Source organism: Littorina saxatilis, linkage group LG7 (genome assembly GCF_037325665.1).
Source record: "Littorina saxatilis isolate snail1 linkage group LG7, US_GU_Lsax_2.0, whole genome shotgun sequence".
Taxonomy (NCBI): Eukaryota; Metazoa; Mollusca; class Gastropoda; order Littorinimorpha; family Littorinidae; genus Littorina; species Littorina saxatilis.
In genome coordinates, this window is record NC_090251.1 from 9,808,205 (window position 1) to 9,825,563 (window position 17,359).

The 17,359-nt window shown below is 41.8% G+C and overlaps 1 protein-coding gene across 3 annotated transcripts in view; it reads left to right on the top strand.

The window, feature by feature from the left end:
• LOC138970642 (lactadherin-like) overlaps positions 1-16,060 on the top strand; it is a 111,543-nt gene extending 95,483 nt beyond the window's left edge. For 2 of the 3 annotated variants that reach the window (XM_070343107.1, XM_070343108.1), the window contains 3 exons: positions 4,233-4,280; positions 6,778-7,023; positions 8,287-16,060. In XM_070343107.1, coding sequence (XP_070199208.1) covers positions 4,233-4,280; positions 6,778-7,023; positions 8,287-8,573 — 581 coding nt within the window. In that variant the 3' untranslated portion in view covers positions 8,574-16,060. The remainder of the gene's footprint in view (positions 1-4,232; positions 4,281-6,777; positions 7,024-8,286) is intronic. The other variant, XR_011457034.1, reaches the window with a different exon arrangement.
• Positions 16,061-17,359: the final 1,299 nt, after the last annotated feature.

Sequence of the window (17,359 nt, forward strand, 5' to 3'; positions counted from 1 at the left end):
AAGCAGATCCATCGAGAACTTTGGCCGTGCATGGCGATCAATCACACACACACACACACACACACACACACACACACACACACACACACACACACACACACACACACACACACACAGACACAAGTCGTATATATATATAGATATCTATATCTATAAATATATAGAGATAGATGACAGTGTATTTTTCGCGTGGCCATAAATTGATTCGACCTTTTCACTTTTACACTAAGGACAACTTACGGGTGTAAGGAAAGCGTTCTGGACAGTGCAGTGACATTCTAAAAATAGTAACGTAGTAACGGGAATATGGATTGACGCCACACGAAGGAAGGGAGGTAAACGCTGAAAACACTGGAGAAGATAAGGAAGAGTTACTGGAAATGGATCTAGAGAAAAACTTAAAAATCGGTTCAGCGCTGCGCGCTGAGAGCACGTGTTGAAATATCTCATCGATGAGGTTATGTCCGGGATGTAGCTGAATACGGAATCCAAATTTGAAAAAGATCGATCAAGAACTTTGGCTTGGCATCGCGGACACACACAAACACACACACACACACACACACACACACACACACACACACACACACACACACACACACACACACAGACAGACACAAGTCGTATATAGATGTTGTAGTGATCCCTTGGCGCTTTGGCAATGTGTGCTGCATAAAACGACACAGTCTTCAGCTTTAAAAGAAAGCGCGGACTATGCTTGAGTACGCTAGAAACGTTCTCTAACTGACAAGGAAACATACATTGTCCATCTATCCAGTGTATGCTCCTTTATGAATGTGGGCTGTTCTCGACAAAGCCCCAGCATTTCTAACAATGAATATATATGCATAGGCAATTTTTCACGACATCCGTTACGCACTCGGTTGACAGGGTTACAAGTGTTTTACATCTGGGCTCGGCGCTTCTCTCCCTTCCTCTCAGCCACCCCCGAATTCCTTCCCTGCAATCTCGCTTTTTTTTTTTTTTATAAATTTTTTGGTTTATTTTTTCGTTTTCTGTATTTTGTTTCGTTCGTCTTTCTTTCGAACTTTCTTTCTGTGCGTCCATATATTTGTCTTCTCCTTCGCCCCCTTCCTCTCTCTCTGTCTGTCTGTATGTCAGTCTGTCTGTCTCTCTCTCCCTCTCCTTCTCTCTCTCTCTCTCTCTCTCTCTCTCTCTCTCTCTCTCTCTCTCTCTCTCTCTCTATAGTTTCTTTATATTTGGTTCTGAGTTACGATCATGGCTACCAAGCAGCCCCCTACCTCCACTAAAGTTACAAAAACAGCACGGAGGGAGAGTGGAGTAAAAAAACCGCAATCCTCACAAACAACAGACAGGGGCCAAAACCGGCGTGACAAGGTTAACCTTACAGAGTTATGCTTGCCACAACCTTTCGCGACACCTCCTCCTTTGTAACTCGGCGATCCCCAGCCTTTTACCCATCTTTTTTGTTCGCTGTCCCCAAACTGCTACATTGAGACCTCCCCTTCTAAGGGAAGGTTTTACTGTAGCGGTTTAGAGTATGTATGCGCGATCTAACGGCACCATCTTCCACGCATGCATAAAGGGAAGTGTTCCATTTGCTTACACATTTCTGTCACAAATTGTAAACACGCTTTGACATAGTACATAGTTCTACTGGCAATAGTAGCAACCGTTGTGTGTGTATTATGTGTGAAGCTTTCGTCAGTAGAACTATGTACTATGTCACAAAGTGTTCTAACCTTGTTACATAAACCTGTTAAAAAGTGAACCCTCCAGGCACAAGACCAAGTGCGCACGGAAAAGATCATGTCGGAGTTCGGTGGGTTGTGGAAGCACGAAAATACCCAGCATGCCTACTCAACGAAAGCGGAGTGAGCTGACTATGCTCCCAGAGCATAGTGTGGGGAACCCAAATGGGCAAACGAGCTCACACCAAAGACGTAACCAGACAAATTCTGGAACGCTGAAGAAGAAGAAGAAGAACCCTCCTGTTTAGAGTGCACTAGAATGTTTACCGCCATATACATGTCCAGGCTTTTACACGGAACAAGAGCGTCTGTCCACTTGCACTCATACCAACCAATCAATACCATGGCTGCGTTATGTGCTGGGTTGGAGTTGTTGCTAAATTAATTTGACAAATTAGCGATTCAGTTTGAGTCAAGATTGTTGTGTACAAGATTTCAAGAAACAAATGTGAAAAGACATGAGCTGTTTCAAACCTTCTACATGTTTACTGTGATAGACGTTAAACGAAACTAGTGCTAAGCATGGCTATTGCCAGGGCGGGGATATAGCTCAGTTGGTAGCGCGCTGGATTTGTATTCAGTTGGCCGCTGTCAGCGTGAGTTCGATCCCAGGTTCGGCGGAAATTTATTTCACAGAGTCAACTTTGTGTGCAGACTCTCTTCGGTGTCCGAACCTCCCCCCGTGTACACTACATTGGGTGTGCACGTTAAAGATCCCACGATTGACAAAAGGGTCTTTCCTGGCAAAATTGCTTAGGCACAGTTAATAATTGTCTACCTATACCCGTGTGACTGGGAATAATAGGCCGTGAAAGGTAAATATGCGCCGAAATGGCTGCAATCTACTGGCCGTATAAAATTTCATCTCACACGGCATCACTGCAGAGCGCCTAGAACTGTACCCACGGAATATGCGCGATATAAGACTCATTGATTGATTGATTGATTGCAAACTGCGGATGGAAACAAACCTGCAGCAATCCCGGATAGCCAAAGAGGAAGAAGAAAGACAATAGGCAAACAGCCTATAATGAAAGGGCGCTGGTTCTGTGCGACGCTAAGTTTTCGAGATAGGTGTGACTGGCGAAGTACAGGACGTCACATTCCAAATAAGCATGACTATGTTGCAGGTGGAAGCCGCTGAGATTGCATTTCTTCGGAAGGTTTCCGCAAAAATAGATATTACACGATTTGTGCAAAGCAGTTGAGAAGCAGACGATCTCTGAGATCTCTGTTCGTCTCGTGATAACGTTATTTTGTATGATAACGATTCATTTGCAAACTAAAGTATACAATTTGGTGTGTCAGTGGTAAATGTAAGTAGAAATGTGTAATACAGACAAAGCAAACAAATAAACGTGTTTTTCTCGTGAAAATGTTGCGTTGTGCGGGTGTTTGGGTGGCCACGTGATATACACAAAGCAAAGTGCGGGACTCTGCTCTGTGCTGTAACATTGCAAGTTCAAAACATGAGAAAAACGATTTCGTTATGCGAGCAGCCACGGAGGATGTATGTATTTTTCAAATGGTTGTAAAATAAGTCTTGTATTTATCACCGTACTCAGGGCCTGTTCTTTTTTTTCGTCACACCTAAAACCTTTATTTCTTGTGAGCGACGCAGCATTACTAGTTTTAACCTAGTGTTTTTGTTCCAATCATCTGCACCGTGACGTTAACCTCGTCTTCAACACTTCCTTCCTTTAAACACTAATTTTTGGCAGATTTTTTTCGAAGCTTTAAAAAAAAAAAAGTGGGGGGGGGGGGGGGGGGGCGAGAGGGGTGCTAGTTTACGACAAAGGCCAGTCAAGTTCAGCATTCCGTGCGGCCACCATGTTGGACTGCGGATCCTGGGTTAACAAAGACCACATTGTGAAGGGCATGGGATGGTCGGGATGATTTGCATGTCACGCGCATTGTTGACGTGCTCGTCGCGCGCAAAGCGGCGACCAACGCGCCTCCTGTCACTGACGTTCTTGTTGTCAGGTTGCTAAGGATACGTTGAAATGACAGTATTAATTCGTTGGGATTAGCGGGTGAAAGAGCGCTCCGGACATGATTACACTGATTTTGTAGACGTTCGCGGAAGAAGCTTTAAAAGTACTCTCCCTCTCTCTCTCTCTCTCTCTCTCTCTCTCTCTCTCTCTCTCTCTCTCTCTCTCTCTCTCTCTCTCTCTCTCTCTCTCTCTCTCTCTCTCTCTCTCTCTCTCTCTCTCTCTCTCTCTCTCTCTCTCTCTCTCTCTCTCTCTTTACAGAGAGTGACAAACAAAGAGAGGAAGAGAGGGGTTTTGTCATGTTATTTACATGTATCGTTTGTAACGTTTCAGTTAGCCTGTACGATTCATTTTTTTGATTTCTCTCTCTGTGTTTTAGTCTGTCTGTTTCTCCGTAGTTTGTATATACCCTTGTTCTGCAATGTTGCCGCTTGTCGGTAACTATGCATATGTTTCGTTTCCCGTAGTATTTGCTTTGAGTATTCTAATGTTTTGCTTTATTTTTCAGGAGAATGCGTTGAAGGCTTCATGAGAGTCAACGATGACACCCCATGCGGTGAGTATTGTTTAAAAACTAAATATATCCTACGTACGTGTGAGAGACCATCCATGTGATAAATACATCATCTCTTCACATGTGTGCATATTATGTAAATAAGGTCGTGTCAAACTACAGTCTGGCAGCGACCTCATCAATAGTTTTCCATTGCACACGATGACTAAGCAATTGCTCGCATTTCAATATTTAAAACAAACTTTAACTGGTATCACACAGCAAGCCATGTAGTAGTCTTTTTTGTATCGCGCAACGTATGACGTCGCTCGCTTCTGAGGCACAGCTCCTGTACATCTGCATTCTATAGTGTAATGTTATAATCTTCAAGTAAATACTCACCCCCCTGCCTGTCTAATCAAATCGCTTTCTAATCTAAGCCAGACATCTTCCGCCATAGTATGCATTCAAGATTTACTATGAAGGTCCTTGCAGACCTAGTTATTACTTAGTACTGCATAGATTACACACAATTATGTTGTCCATTTGCATTTGTGGTTGGCATATTAGCTTAAAAGCGGCAGTCCAAGGCTGTTTACCTTTGGCTGTGGGAAGCGATTTTATTATGGAGCTTTGCTCCAACCAAGAGTGGCGGTGATGGATGTGAGATGAAAGATTGCTCCCCTCTCTCCCCCACCCCCTTTCACCCCCCTCCCTTCCCCCTCCCCCCCCCCCCTTGTATTTCAGTTGTTCTACATTATATGCGTGTGTTTAATTGTGTATGCCACTCTGTCTGTCGATGCGTGTGTCTGTCTATGTCTGTGTGTTTACGAGAGAGGGGTAGAAAGAGAACTAAACCAATAATGATGCTAAAGACTGTTCTGTATTGACCACAAAGTGTCTTCGCGAGGTCTTTTTACCCAAACTTCAATATCAAAGCATCGTGCAGCCATCTTGGCGAAGTAGATTTCGCCCAATTTGCATCAGGCTTAAAGGAACAAACGCAAAAAAAGAGAGCAGAGACACAAGTAAAACAAGAAATTCCTCTGATAGGAAAAACACCCCCGTTGGTCAAAGGGAAATAACCATTCTCGCTGCCACCAACTGAGAAGGTTATTTCCCTTTGACCAACGGGGGTGTCCGTCTATAAGTCGTTGTATAATTTTAATCCACCAATAACTCCCTAACCGTGTGTTTGACTGGTCCCAATTTTTGTAAGGACCGTCTCAGGAATGTATAGAACCTGTTCACCAAGTTTGGTGACGATCGGTCTGTTCATTCTTGAGATCTACTTGCGAACACAAACACCGCCACAAACACATCGATTGAAACCTATACACACCCCTATACCGGGGGTGTAAAGAGACGTATACTGAGGACCAACACTAACATTCAGAGACATATAAAACATCTTGTAGAAGAGAGGGATACAAAAAAACAGGAGAGCAAAAGCATCCAACATACTGTTATTCATACAACAAACCGGCACTAGAGTACCAGGTTCCAGCAGAATGTTCCCGCAAAATGTGCAATCCCCTCTTCCGACATTAGCATTATGAAGGTTGCTCCCGTGGATCTCATTGTTAAGGGGCAAGTTATACCTGCGCAGAGTCAGCGGCGCTGCATGCTGCGATAGGGATTATGACGAGTACTTGGCCTGTTTCCTTTTTACGCAACGTGGAGCGGGTTGGGAAAAAAAAGAATTACCTCAATAATCTGCAGTGCGTCGTCTGTGTCGCTGATTCTGCGCAGATGTAATTTGCCCCTAACTTGCACCCTTTAAGCTGCCACTGACAAAGTCTCCCCACGATTTCAAGTGTTTTGTGAATCAAAGGCCGGGCTTCAGAGATAAGGGTCTTTAAATCACGAAGGCCTCCCGCCTTGGAAGCAGTGATGAAGATTTCTTTTTGGTCTGGTTTATGTCACTGTCGGATGCTTGAATGATGTTCCTTGTACTCATGCATGTTATTCGGTTTATAAATCTTCGGTTGGTATAATTGTGTTCTGGGCAGCGTAAAAAGATGCCAGAATTAGCCTTGAGAAGTAAAGCGTATGTGTGTACTATTTGTTATACATGATAGACTATGCAGACTTTTTTGAGTGTGTATGAAATGGTGGTTCGATGTCAAAGGAGTGTAGCTCTAGAAACGTTTCGCTGTGCTTCATTATAAGTAGTCATCAATATTATTTATTTTAATTAACGTTAAAGCAGTTTCGTGCTATATCTCGGTTTCAATCGAATGCAGAACCCCTATTGTAGTACACACATTTATGTTGTTTTCCAACACAATTGCATTTACCTTGCATAAGTCGCCATTGGTTATAACTTTTCAAACCCCGACTCACCTCCCCCTCTCTCTCTCTCTGTCTCTGTGTGTCTCTCTCTCTGTCTCTCTCTCTGTGTCTCTGTCTCTCTCTCTCTCTCATATTCAGTCAAATGTAATTCAACTAATATTTAACCTTCCTACTTTTCTTTCTTTTGTTCTAAGCATAACACTAGCCTTCTACCTAAAACCGTATACTTCTGCAATAAAAATCAAGCAACTCTTTCCCTCCATAGTGGAGAACCTGGCCTTCAAGAAGGATTCGTGGATCAACAAAAAGACTCAGTACAAGCGTCACATCCGTCACAAGCTGCCCGAGGGCCACGCGGACCGGGCGGTGGACGGCAACCTGGATTTGAACCTGCAGAGCTGCACCATCCTGGACAACCTCTACGGCAAGTACCCGCTGTGGACCGTCGACCTAGGCGAGAAGATGCAGGTGTCGGGGGTCGTCATCTACACCTGGCAGGGCGATGGACAAGGTGTGTTGTTGTTTGTTGTTGTGTTGTTGTTGTGTGTTGTTGTTGTTTGTTGTTTATATGTTGTTTGTTGTTGTGTGTTGTTGTTGTTTGTTGTGTGTTGTTGTTGTTTGTTGTTTGTATGTTGTTGTGTGTTGTTGTTGTTTGTTGTGTGTTGTTGTTGTTTGTTGTTTGTATGTTGTTTGTTGTTGTGTGTTGTTGTTGTTTGTTGTGTGTTGTTGTTGTGTTGTTTGTTGTGTGTTGTTGTTGTTGTTTGTTGTGTGTTGTTGTTGTTGTTTGTTGTGTGTTGTTGTTTGTTTTTGCTGTTTGTCGCTTGTTGTTTTTGGCTCACGTAAGTGTAGCCTATGCGATCGTAACTTTGTCTGTCTGTGCGTGCGTGTGTGTGTGTGTGTGTGTTTGTGCGTGTGTATGTCTGTGGTAGAAACTCTAACATTTGAAGACGTCACATTACATTGACGTCACATTATGACGTAAGAGGGTTAGACGTCACGCGAAGGAAGTACTGAAAGTCTCGGTCATTATTATTTTGAGCGGGCCGAGACTCTGTTGGCAGTCGTGTCCCTGTAAGTAGGCTACAGTCATGCAGACAGACAGATCTAGATCTAGTGTCTCGCTTTCTTGCACAGTTTCACCTATGCTCTTTCTCTGTGTGTGTGTGTGTGTGTGTGTGTGTGTGTGTGTGTGTGTGTGTGTGTGTGTGTGTGTGTGTATGTGTGTGTGTGTGTGTGTGTGTGTGTGTATGTGTGACGGAGTGATTGAGTTTGTGTTACTGTTTGTCGATTTCTTACGTGAGCCTTGAAGGCTTCGCCTCTTGTTTGTTGTGTGTTGTTGTTTGTTGTCGTTTGTTGTTGTTTGTTATTGCTTGTTGTCTCTAGAACCCAGGTGGAAGGGGGAGGATTCTACAACGTAGGGTACACATGGATGAGGCATCAATGAGAGAAAACAAGTAAAGTCTCCCGGGACAGGGGCTCAGAGTTACATGTATATGGAAAAATTCAGTAGTTTTTTGTTTTTGTTTTTAATTTGCAGGGGGGGAGGGGGGGGGGTGAGGGGGGTGAGGGGGGGGGGGAGTTTCCATTTTAATGATCATCCCTATCGATTATGTTCGGGTGCGAAAAAGTAAGGTAAAGTGGTTTTTTTAAAATGTTGTTATCCTTTTTTAGGTGCCAGGAGGTTAGTTCCGAATAAATGTCACTTACTCTATTGCACCTGTCGTGTTTAACTATATCCCCCTAATCGAATGCCCTGCGCCCTTGATGATTGCAGAGAAGACGACGTCGTTCAGGGAGTACATGAACAATCTGGACCAGCTCGTCATCTACGTGGACGACAAGGTGCCCAACAAGGAGGACGACCACGACGAGTCCTACGCCAGCGGCAACATGTGCAACTACATCAACAGCCTCAACAACGCCCTCTTCGCGCCCAAGATCGTCATGCAGTGCGTGCGGACGCACGTGGGCAGGTACCTGCTCATCGAGGCGTGGGGAAGGAACATCGGCTGGAGTCGTCTGTTCGGAGCGGTCCTCTGCGAGGTCCAGGTCTTCTCTTAGACCTGGGGTGTTCGTGGAGGGACGTCTTCCAGCCCAGGGGCGTTCCGGAAGGATGTCTTCCCTTTGCCCTGGGGCGTTCAGGAAGGGACGTCTTCTTTTAGCACAGGGGCCTTCCGGAAGTGACGTCTCACTTAGACCTAGCACGTTCCGGAAGTGACGTCTTCTTCTATCCCAGGGGAGTTCCAGAAGTGACGTCTTCTTTTAGACATGGGGCGTTCCGGAAGTGACGTCTTCTCTTAGCCCTGGGTTGTTCGGAAAGTGACGTATTTTTTCCGCACAGCTATGAAGTGAACCGATGATTGTGATTTGTATTTAGACATGTGGCTAGGTCGTTCAGAACCATGGAGTTCAACAGCGCTGTACATTTGGATTGTGACCGTGCGTTAACCGGGCAAATGAAAGTCTTTGTAAACTACTGCCTTTCTCCAGCGGAACTCTTTGGGAACTTGGGCTCGCTTTCGCAGTGCAAACAGACCGTTCTTTACGCGTTCCATGCAAGATGTAGATATGCAACTGATAACATTGGAGGTATTTTGTGGACTGTGTTTTTTTAAGACACCACTCTTCGTGACTCTATGAAGGGTTTCATAACTGTCTTCTGAGATCTTCGGAATTTCTTATGGATGCAACTGTACAGAAGCACTTCTTTGCGTCTTTCATTTTTATCTGCACGATCCCGGAACACATTTTCTAAAAATCATGCTGTGCAAAGTTGTGTTCTGTACAGTACACAATACTAAGCATCTCGCGTTTTTTTGTGTTACTTTCTGGAACGTCAGTAATTTCACTTTTCGTGGACTCGGTATCTCATTCTTGTGGATGAGTCGATGTGCGCACGAGAGCGTGGCACTTTAAATAAAACTTAAAGTGATGCCTAGCGACAAAGAATCCCATTATCCAAAGAAATTCGTTTGCTGGCTCGTTAAGTTCTCGAGGACCTCACTTCTACTGCCAGGAACAGCGCTAAAATGTCTGGTACCGACCTGTAAATCTGTGTTACCTCCAACAGACAATGTGGAGATTGTTCTCCAAACGTGGACGATACTTAAGCCATCGCTGCATGATTTCTTACAAGGACAAAACCGGTTGACTTTGTTCTGTACACAACGTTGTGAAATCGCAGTGTTTGGCTAGCGAATCGGACTTGTGCAGATGTGTTTTAAACACGGTAATAGCCAAAGGTACAGAAACTGACGACGAACGGCATTAACATTTCATTTAAAAGGTCAGCTGGATTTAGTTCATACGTACGGTTTGCAGCACCGATCCTTTTCTTCAGGAAATCTTCGCTGTATTTCTGTCTGCGCATGTGCTGATTTCGACCACTGCTGTCAGACGCATAACGCGTAATAAATGTGAAAGGTGAAGGTCAAATGAGGGCGTGAAATGTTGACCCTATGGGACAAACTGCCTTCGTTGAGCAGATCGTAAAGGAAAGCTTGCAAAGAAAAGATTGTTCAGAGCTTATTATGTAACTGTTTTGCAAGACATCCTTCGAAGGCAAAGTGACGATGGCCTGTTTTGGCTTCTTGGTCCTTACAGAAACTTGATACCTGTGTGTTTGTGTGAGTGTTCGTCTGTACATACAAACATGGGACTGACTTTCATTTCATTATATTGCTACCTGTTACTGACTCCAGTATCTGATATTAAGACGGCGTAATACTGTGTAACCTCACGAGAATCTCGCTATCTTGGTATCAGAATTTATTTATTTATTGTCAAAGTTCTTTTTTGATGTTCATAATGTTTTTCTTTTCTTTTCGAAGAACAGTTCGTTTATTGATTGATTCTTGATTTTGAGTACTTTTTTTCAGGGTGTTTTGTTTGTTTGTTATTTTCAATGAACATTTGTTGAAGTGTTTTTTAGTGACAGAATATATAGAAGCGCAGCTAAAAATGGAGTTATGAATACGACTTCGTGCATAGTTACTGCGTATAATTATACGTATAATTGTATAAACGTGTTAATGTGCGTGGTTTTCGTGTTGTGACGTTCAAGAGGTAATGTTTTCAGGGTAGGTCGTCCAATGCTGAGACTTTCGGTCTTGTTTTGTGAAGATGGAACTCTCTGATCATAATGTGATACGACTTCTTCACAGTAACTGGTGCTTTTATTACAAGATGAAGGGGTTGATTACTCGAATGAGGCGACGGTCTTTCGAAAGAAGCGCCCAACACATGTTTCGAAAACGAGAAGGGAATAACATCTCTTCTTTACTTTACAGAGGTAAAGAGGGAAATGGAATGTGACCTTTTGTGCGCGCGCAAAATATACGTATCAGTTCCGAAACTGTATATTAAAACAAGCAGTTTAGGACAACAAAAATGGTTTCGTTTCGTGAGTGTATGTTTCATGCGTAGACATATTTATTCAGGTATATGTTGTTATTGATGAACATTGAAATCATTAAAGGCGTTACCCTAATCTGTACACAATTGTAAAAAACAAACAAACACACCAACAGATGACATGTATTTGTACAGAGTTATTATTCGTTTGTGCTTTGATGTATCTGTTAACTGCATTCTTGGTTTGGCCAGTTACAGTTAGGTTGTAGAAAAATACACCTTGATGAGTTATTTTAGCTTCTCGTATTATTCTTCCGGTTGGTTAATATGTTCAAATATATTGAAATACAAGCATTAGCCTTCATAACTTTTGTTTGAAAACAAGACAAATTAACATGAGATTAATTAGATGTTAGGTTTAGACACTTACTGCATACGTGAAAACAATTGTTTCGCGCATTTCAAAAGTAAATCTAACATCCAGTTGTAAAAGCACTTCTAAACATGATTAGAATTTTGACCAGATTGCATTGTAAAAGTATAAATCAGTTGTACTGAAATACAAATTCAAAGCCAGTGTTCTAGATGGAAACGATTGAAAACATTCTAGCATTGAATGTTTTGTTGGGTATGCATTGCTTGCCTTTCTTTAAACAGCAAAAGATCGCAGCATTCTTTAAGATAGTAGACATTTTGTTACGAATAGCGCTTATGGAGTTAAGCAAAAGTAAAGAAAGTTTTCAGCATAAAGCAATTGTTTCCAGAGTTATCCAATTTGCCCTTCTTTGCCGGAAATAAGCGGGTTCTTACTGCCCGATATAATAGTTGAATCATTGTGAGTGTGCACTTCTGTTACAACGTGAAAATGGTATGAGTGTGAGTTTGAGAGATCTTGTGTAATTTGGTGTATCGTTTTCAAAAGTATATATATATATATACAGTATAGGGCCATGTTTGTGTCAGAGTGTGATAGTGGAGTGTTCATGAGACGTAACGTTTAAGTAATCAGTAGATCATTGCGCTGAAATAGAGTTTTAATGTATGTATGCATCATTTTAGGTTAGTGATCTATTTCTTGTTGCAAGCATCTACGCATTATGTGATCAACGTAAAACAATACCTCAGGTCCTTTTTTGTCACCTAGTTTAAACAATATCATTTTGCGTTTTTCATGAAAGCTAAGAAGTTGACTTTTTCCTCCTGTTTTAAAATTGCAAACAATGATGGCACAAGCCAAGGAGAAAATGTTCGGTTTAGGGTTGAGGGTATGGTTGCCTGAAAGGCGGGGTAAAAACATACACGTAAATACCCACTCGTGCAAAAACATGAGTGAACGTGGGAGTTTTAGCCCATAAACGAAGAAGAAGAAGAACTTTGATTTTTGTAAAAGTACATTTCTTTGCCATTTTGTAGATGAAAGTTATATCCAAAGTATGAAAAGTTAGGGAAGCGAGGGCATATGGAGAGAGTATATGAAGTTTGTACTTCTTCAGGTCAATGTTTTTAGGGGCATGCTAAAATTGCTTTATGAAAGTCCCTGCGTTCAGATAGAGCTAACACAAGTACACATTGTAGGATAAGCAGATTATCCTACATACGTGAGAGAGACACCCGTGAGATAATAATCGTTCAAATCACACGTGTGTATATCATGTAAATGAGGTCATGTCAAGCAAGTCTGGCAGGGACCTGTTTTTCCACTGCTTATGATGCCAAAGTCACCGAGACAAACGTCATTATTGAGAAAGAAAAAATTGCGCTCGCTAATTACCCTCGATGAATCTTTAGAACTAACACGTCACGCCACACTTTCAGAGTGACGTTTCTTTGCTTTGACGTAATAGATTGCACGAGGCTTTAGAAGAGATCGAGGTTCCAAAACAAGCGTCTTCAATTTAGCTGCCTCGAATGCAGGACATTTTCAGTAAAATACACGTAAGTACAGTATGTAGGATAAACAGAATACTACATGGCTTGCTGTGTCGTACCAGATTTACACTCGTTGCTTTTTCAAATATTGAACAGCTCGCTTTCGCTCGCAGTTCAATATTTAAAAAAACAACTCGTGTAAATCTGGTACGACACAGCAAGCCATGTAGTATTCTCTATATACTACGCGGCGTGCTGTGTGATACCAGGTTTAAACTCGTTGCTTTTTGAAGTATTTTGATATTTAAAGATACAACTCGTGTAAACCTGATATCACACAGCAAACCATGCAGTGTTCTCTATTAACAGCTCGTTTGACACGTCCTATCACGTGACTGATGTGCCCATACAGTAACCTTATCTCATGTGTTGTCTTCACAAATGGATATATTAAATGATGGCATCTTCTTCAATCTTGCAAAAATAAACAGAGTCGTGTGTTTTACAATACTGGTGCATGACGAATGGTGTATATATAGATAATCTGTATGAGTGTTATATATAGATACCTCATTTTCATTAAACGACACTCTGCTAACGTAAGCAGCGTGGATTCAAGGTTTCGCTTTGACATGTTTATAACTAAGTATGGCTGATTTTGACAATTAAAAGATTTTCATTCTTAAAACACCTGCTTATTCTAAAGACGACTGTATTCAAGGGAGACATGAGATTTTTGACGGCAATTTAAACAAGGTTTTGCCTTACAGACAGACAAGCACATCTTGTTAAAGGAACAGTAAGCCTCCCGTAAACCATCACGGATACTGTCAGGCTTTTACACACAGTACAAACACCCTTCCATTTGAACGCTCACCAAACGGGAACATCGAGAAGAGCGAGCAATTTTCAAAGAATTAATTTTGCGGAGAGAGTGTCAGAGACAATCGGACCGTGTTGCGTTTTGGCGCTAGACCTAACTTTTAAAATCTAAATAATAAATTGACAGCTTGTTACACAAACATTCTTAAATCATAAAAGAATTCTTTTTTCATCAAGACAAAATCAGTACAATTCGAAGTTTTGAAAGTTTGAAAAAAGAAAAGCCCGGAATCAGGGTCCCGCAAGGTCGTGGTTCTCGTAGCAGACGACGGTTTATGCCTATCGCCAGTTCCTCTGAACAGTCAAAAGCCATCGCTAGAGTTCTTGTGAACCACAGCCGTTTGTTTTGTGCATAGTCAGAGGTACTTAATAACGTGCTATTGCAGATAAGCTCACAGCGAGTCGCATTCAAATTACTAACTGACGACTACATTGTGAAAAAGGGAAACTTGATCACACGGGTTCACGATGGCTCAGGGGAAGGTAAACCACGCAAAAATAAATTCTTTGAAAATTGCTCGCTCTTTACGGAGGGCACCTAGGATGTTCCCGTTTGGTGAGCGTTCAAATGGAAGGGTGTTTGTACTGTGTGTAAAAGCCTGACAGTATCTGTGATGATTTACGGGAGGCTTACTATGCCTTTAATGTCAAAGAATTCTGCTTATTTTCTGTAACTGGTGGATATCAAATATTTCTAACGAATTTGGTAACAAATGAACGTAAACGAGAAAAGAGGGCCACTACCATTCAGCAATGGTTGCTTTATAATGTGGTGGAAAAAAAGAAAAGAAAAAAAAACCAAGCAAAAAACGTTGACATCAAGTACATCTTTCATTCATGAAGTCAGCAAAAGCAACCCAAATCAACAGTTACAGTGGATAAACAGATCTGTGATCAGGTAACATGATGTAGATTTGTTCGGGATTGGAGTAGGTTGGGGATCACCCTTACGTTTAAGGTGCGAGAACTATGGTAACACATTATAATCCCGCAGTGGGGCACTGCGGTTATGAAATTAAAGGCCCCTCCTGTTTTTGGAACCGCAGGAGCTTTCTAGTTTGCTGTTAGGTAGATTTTTGGTTCCTCTTTCCTGTCATGCTCTCTTTTTCTTCATGAATTCTTTTCTTTTTTCTGCCTTCTTGCTCATTCACCTGTATTTTTTCCAAAAATCTCTTCTCTTGACGCTTGTCTCGCGATTCATGTATAGTTTAATCTGTTAGTGTTTTGATGTAAGTCCAGCAGTAGATAGGTTAAGCCTATTTTAACATACTGGAAACTGGTAATCTTCCAGTAGGTATAAATTTAGTTTTACTAAAGCCTGCTGGGACACAAGTAATGGGTTAGTGCATTTGTAAACAGGAATCGCTTGACAAGTGGCCCCCTTCATCCCCCCCTTCCTCGTCCTGATATGGCTCTGCGTAGTCGGCTGGACGTTAAGCAACAAATAAACAAACAAACAAACAAACACATTATAAATACAGGCGCAAAATAAACGGAAAGGGTTACATTTCAAATGACTGCATACCACGTTAGAACCAGAGGTCTGATTGTCTGTTGTGTCTGCATTGTATTTCATTTCTCTTCATTCGACTCTGTAAAATATTCTACGGTTATTTATCGTGAGTGTGAAACAGTAGAGACATAATTAGCGATGACATCATCTTGAAATGAGTTTTTGATACAGTAGGTGATCTATGGCGTAGTCTTAACCAGTTATCGCGACGTGGGTGATGACCTGATTTTGAAGATAACGTGTTGACCTGCGATGAAAGGACATTATTGGAGGATCCTGTCATCGCAGGTACAGTCGAACCTGACTATAACGACCACCTTCGAGACTGACCAAACGTTGCCGACTGATGGTCGCTATTATATTATAATAATGGAAAGGTGAAAGAAGAAAAACTTCTTGGGAGTGATCGTTGTAGGAAGGTGGTCGCTGTCGAGAGGTTCGACTGTATTAATATTTCACCATGGTAGACGAACTACTAACTGTGGCCGAGGGATCGATCGGTTTTACAGCAGGTGATTTATATTGGCATACGGTGTGAGTTGATGACGCAGTTGTATAACGTAGTGGTGTATATTATATACACATAATCATATACACCTGCCTGTCATCTACCATCTACTATCTACCCCCTTCCTCAAGTTGCCGCGAGTAAGGATTTGTATATTTATAGCATAGAAGATTTTCATGTGTACGTAAACGCTCCTCTCTGGATAACATCAAAGATCTTACAATATCGTTAGTTTTTTTTTAGTTTTTTTTTAAGTTTACATTCATCATAGTTGTTGAAGAAGACATTGGTGCATGCGTGTGTGAGTTTGCCGGATGTGTGCATTGTTTTAATTGTGAAGGAAGATGTGTACATTGTCCCATTTGAAAAGTATATCTACTAGCAGCTTTAAGTAACCCTACCAGTAATAAAAGTCAAACGCCCTTCTGTTGTCTTGTGCACAATATGTGTGTGTGTGTGTATGTGTGTGTGTGTGTGTGTGTGTGTGTGTGTGTATGTGTGTGTGTGTGTGTGTGTGTGTGTGTGTGTGTGTGTGTGTGTGTGTGTGTGTGTGTGTGTGTGTCAGTAGCTGTGTGTGTGCGTGTGTATGTATGTTCGTGTGTGTGTGAAAGAGAGAGATGGAAATAGTATGTATGTTCATCTGTCTGTCTGTCTGTCTGTATTTCTGTCCATCGTTCTGTCGGTTCTTCGGACAATATGTCGGTCGGTTTGTCTGTTTGTCTGTATATCCCATATGTGAATATATTGCAATCTGATAGACACGTGGGGGAAGTCGGAGGTTGTGATTGGATAGTCTCACACATCCCTATTCCGAACATCCGGCCATAATTCCACGAAAGTTGACGAATAAAATTATCCTTTTCATATTCGCAATAGCAAAGACGCATGTTTCCGGTTTCTTCGACGTGTACACAGTACACGCCTACCTGGCCAGGTATGCTTCGGTCACTGGTGGACAGACCATGCAATGTGCACATCTTTTTTCTTACCGTTCATGAAATACATTCCGTGTAAAATTCAGTTCAACAAACCTTGCAAAATTCAAGTAGCTGCATTCTAGCAGACAGTCTTTCCAATGTTTAACACATAATCAGCAAACTCTGCTTTCTCTAAGCAACGTCCATTGCCATTCTGATAATCATCGGTCCACGCTCTCGCTCATGTCTCTCTGACAGGATGGATAATTACTACGCGGAGTAAAGGGAAAGAAGCGGAGCTAAAAGCGGACATCTATCAAAACAAGAATACATAGTTATCTCCCATATGTTTTTCGTTAATTTTTCTGAGTAAAGACGAAAGTGATTCTGATTATTCCATCTCTCGACGAACAGATGCTCCACAAAGCTTGTATAAGAGACTCGACCATTTCCCCAAGCTGTTCATGTTTCCACCCAACTTTGCCTAAAACGTATAATTATGGCTGGACTCGGTCTTTTCTTTGTCACAAAGGACACATCAACTTTTAACCGGTGTCCGTTCCGTATCCATTTTTGTTATGATCACGTGACAAAGTTGATTATCACGTCACACTTTTGCCATATTTACAGTTGTTTTCACAGTAAATACATCCGCAAAAGATAGCTCGCTTGAAACTGTCTTACATAACAATTCCTTTGTAATTTAAAAACTACACAACACCTTGAAAAATCATTATCGACGATCGCGAATCTTCTTGTATATAACACATTGCGAAAAGCTCTAAATATGTAAAAAAAAAAAAAA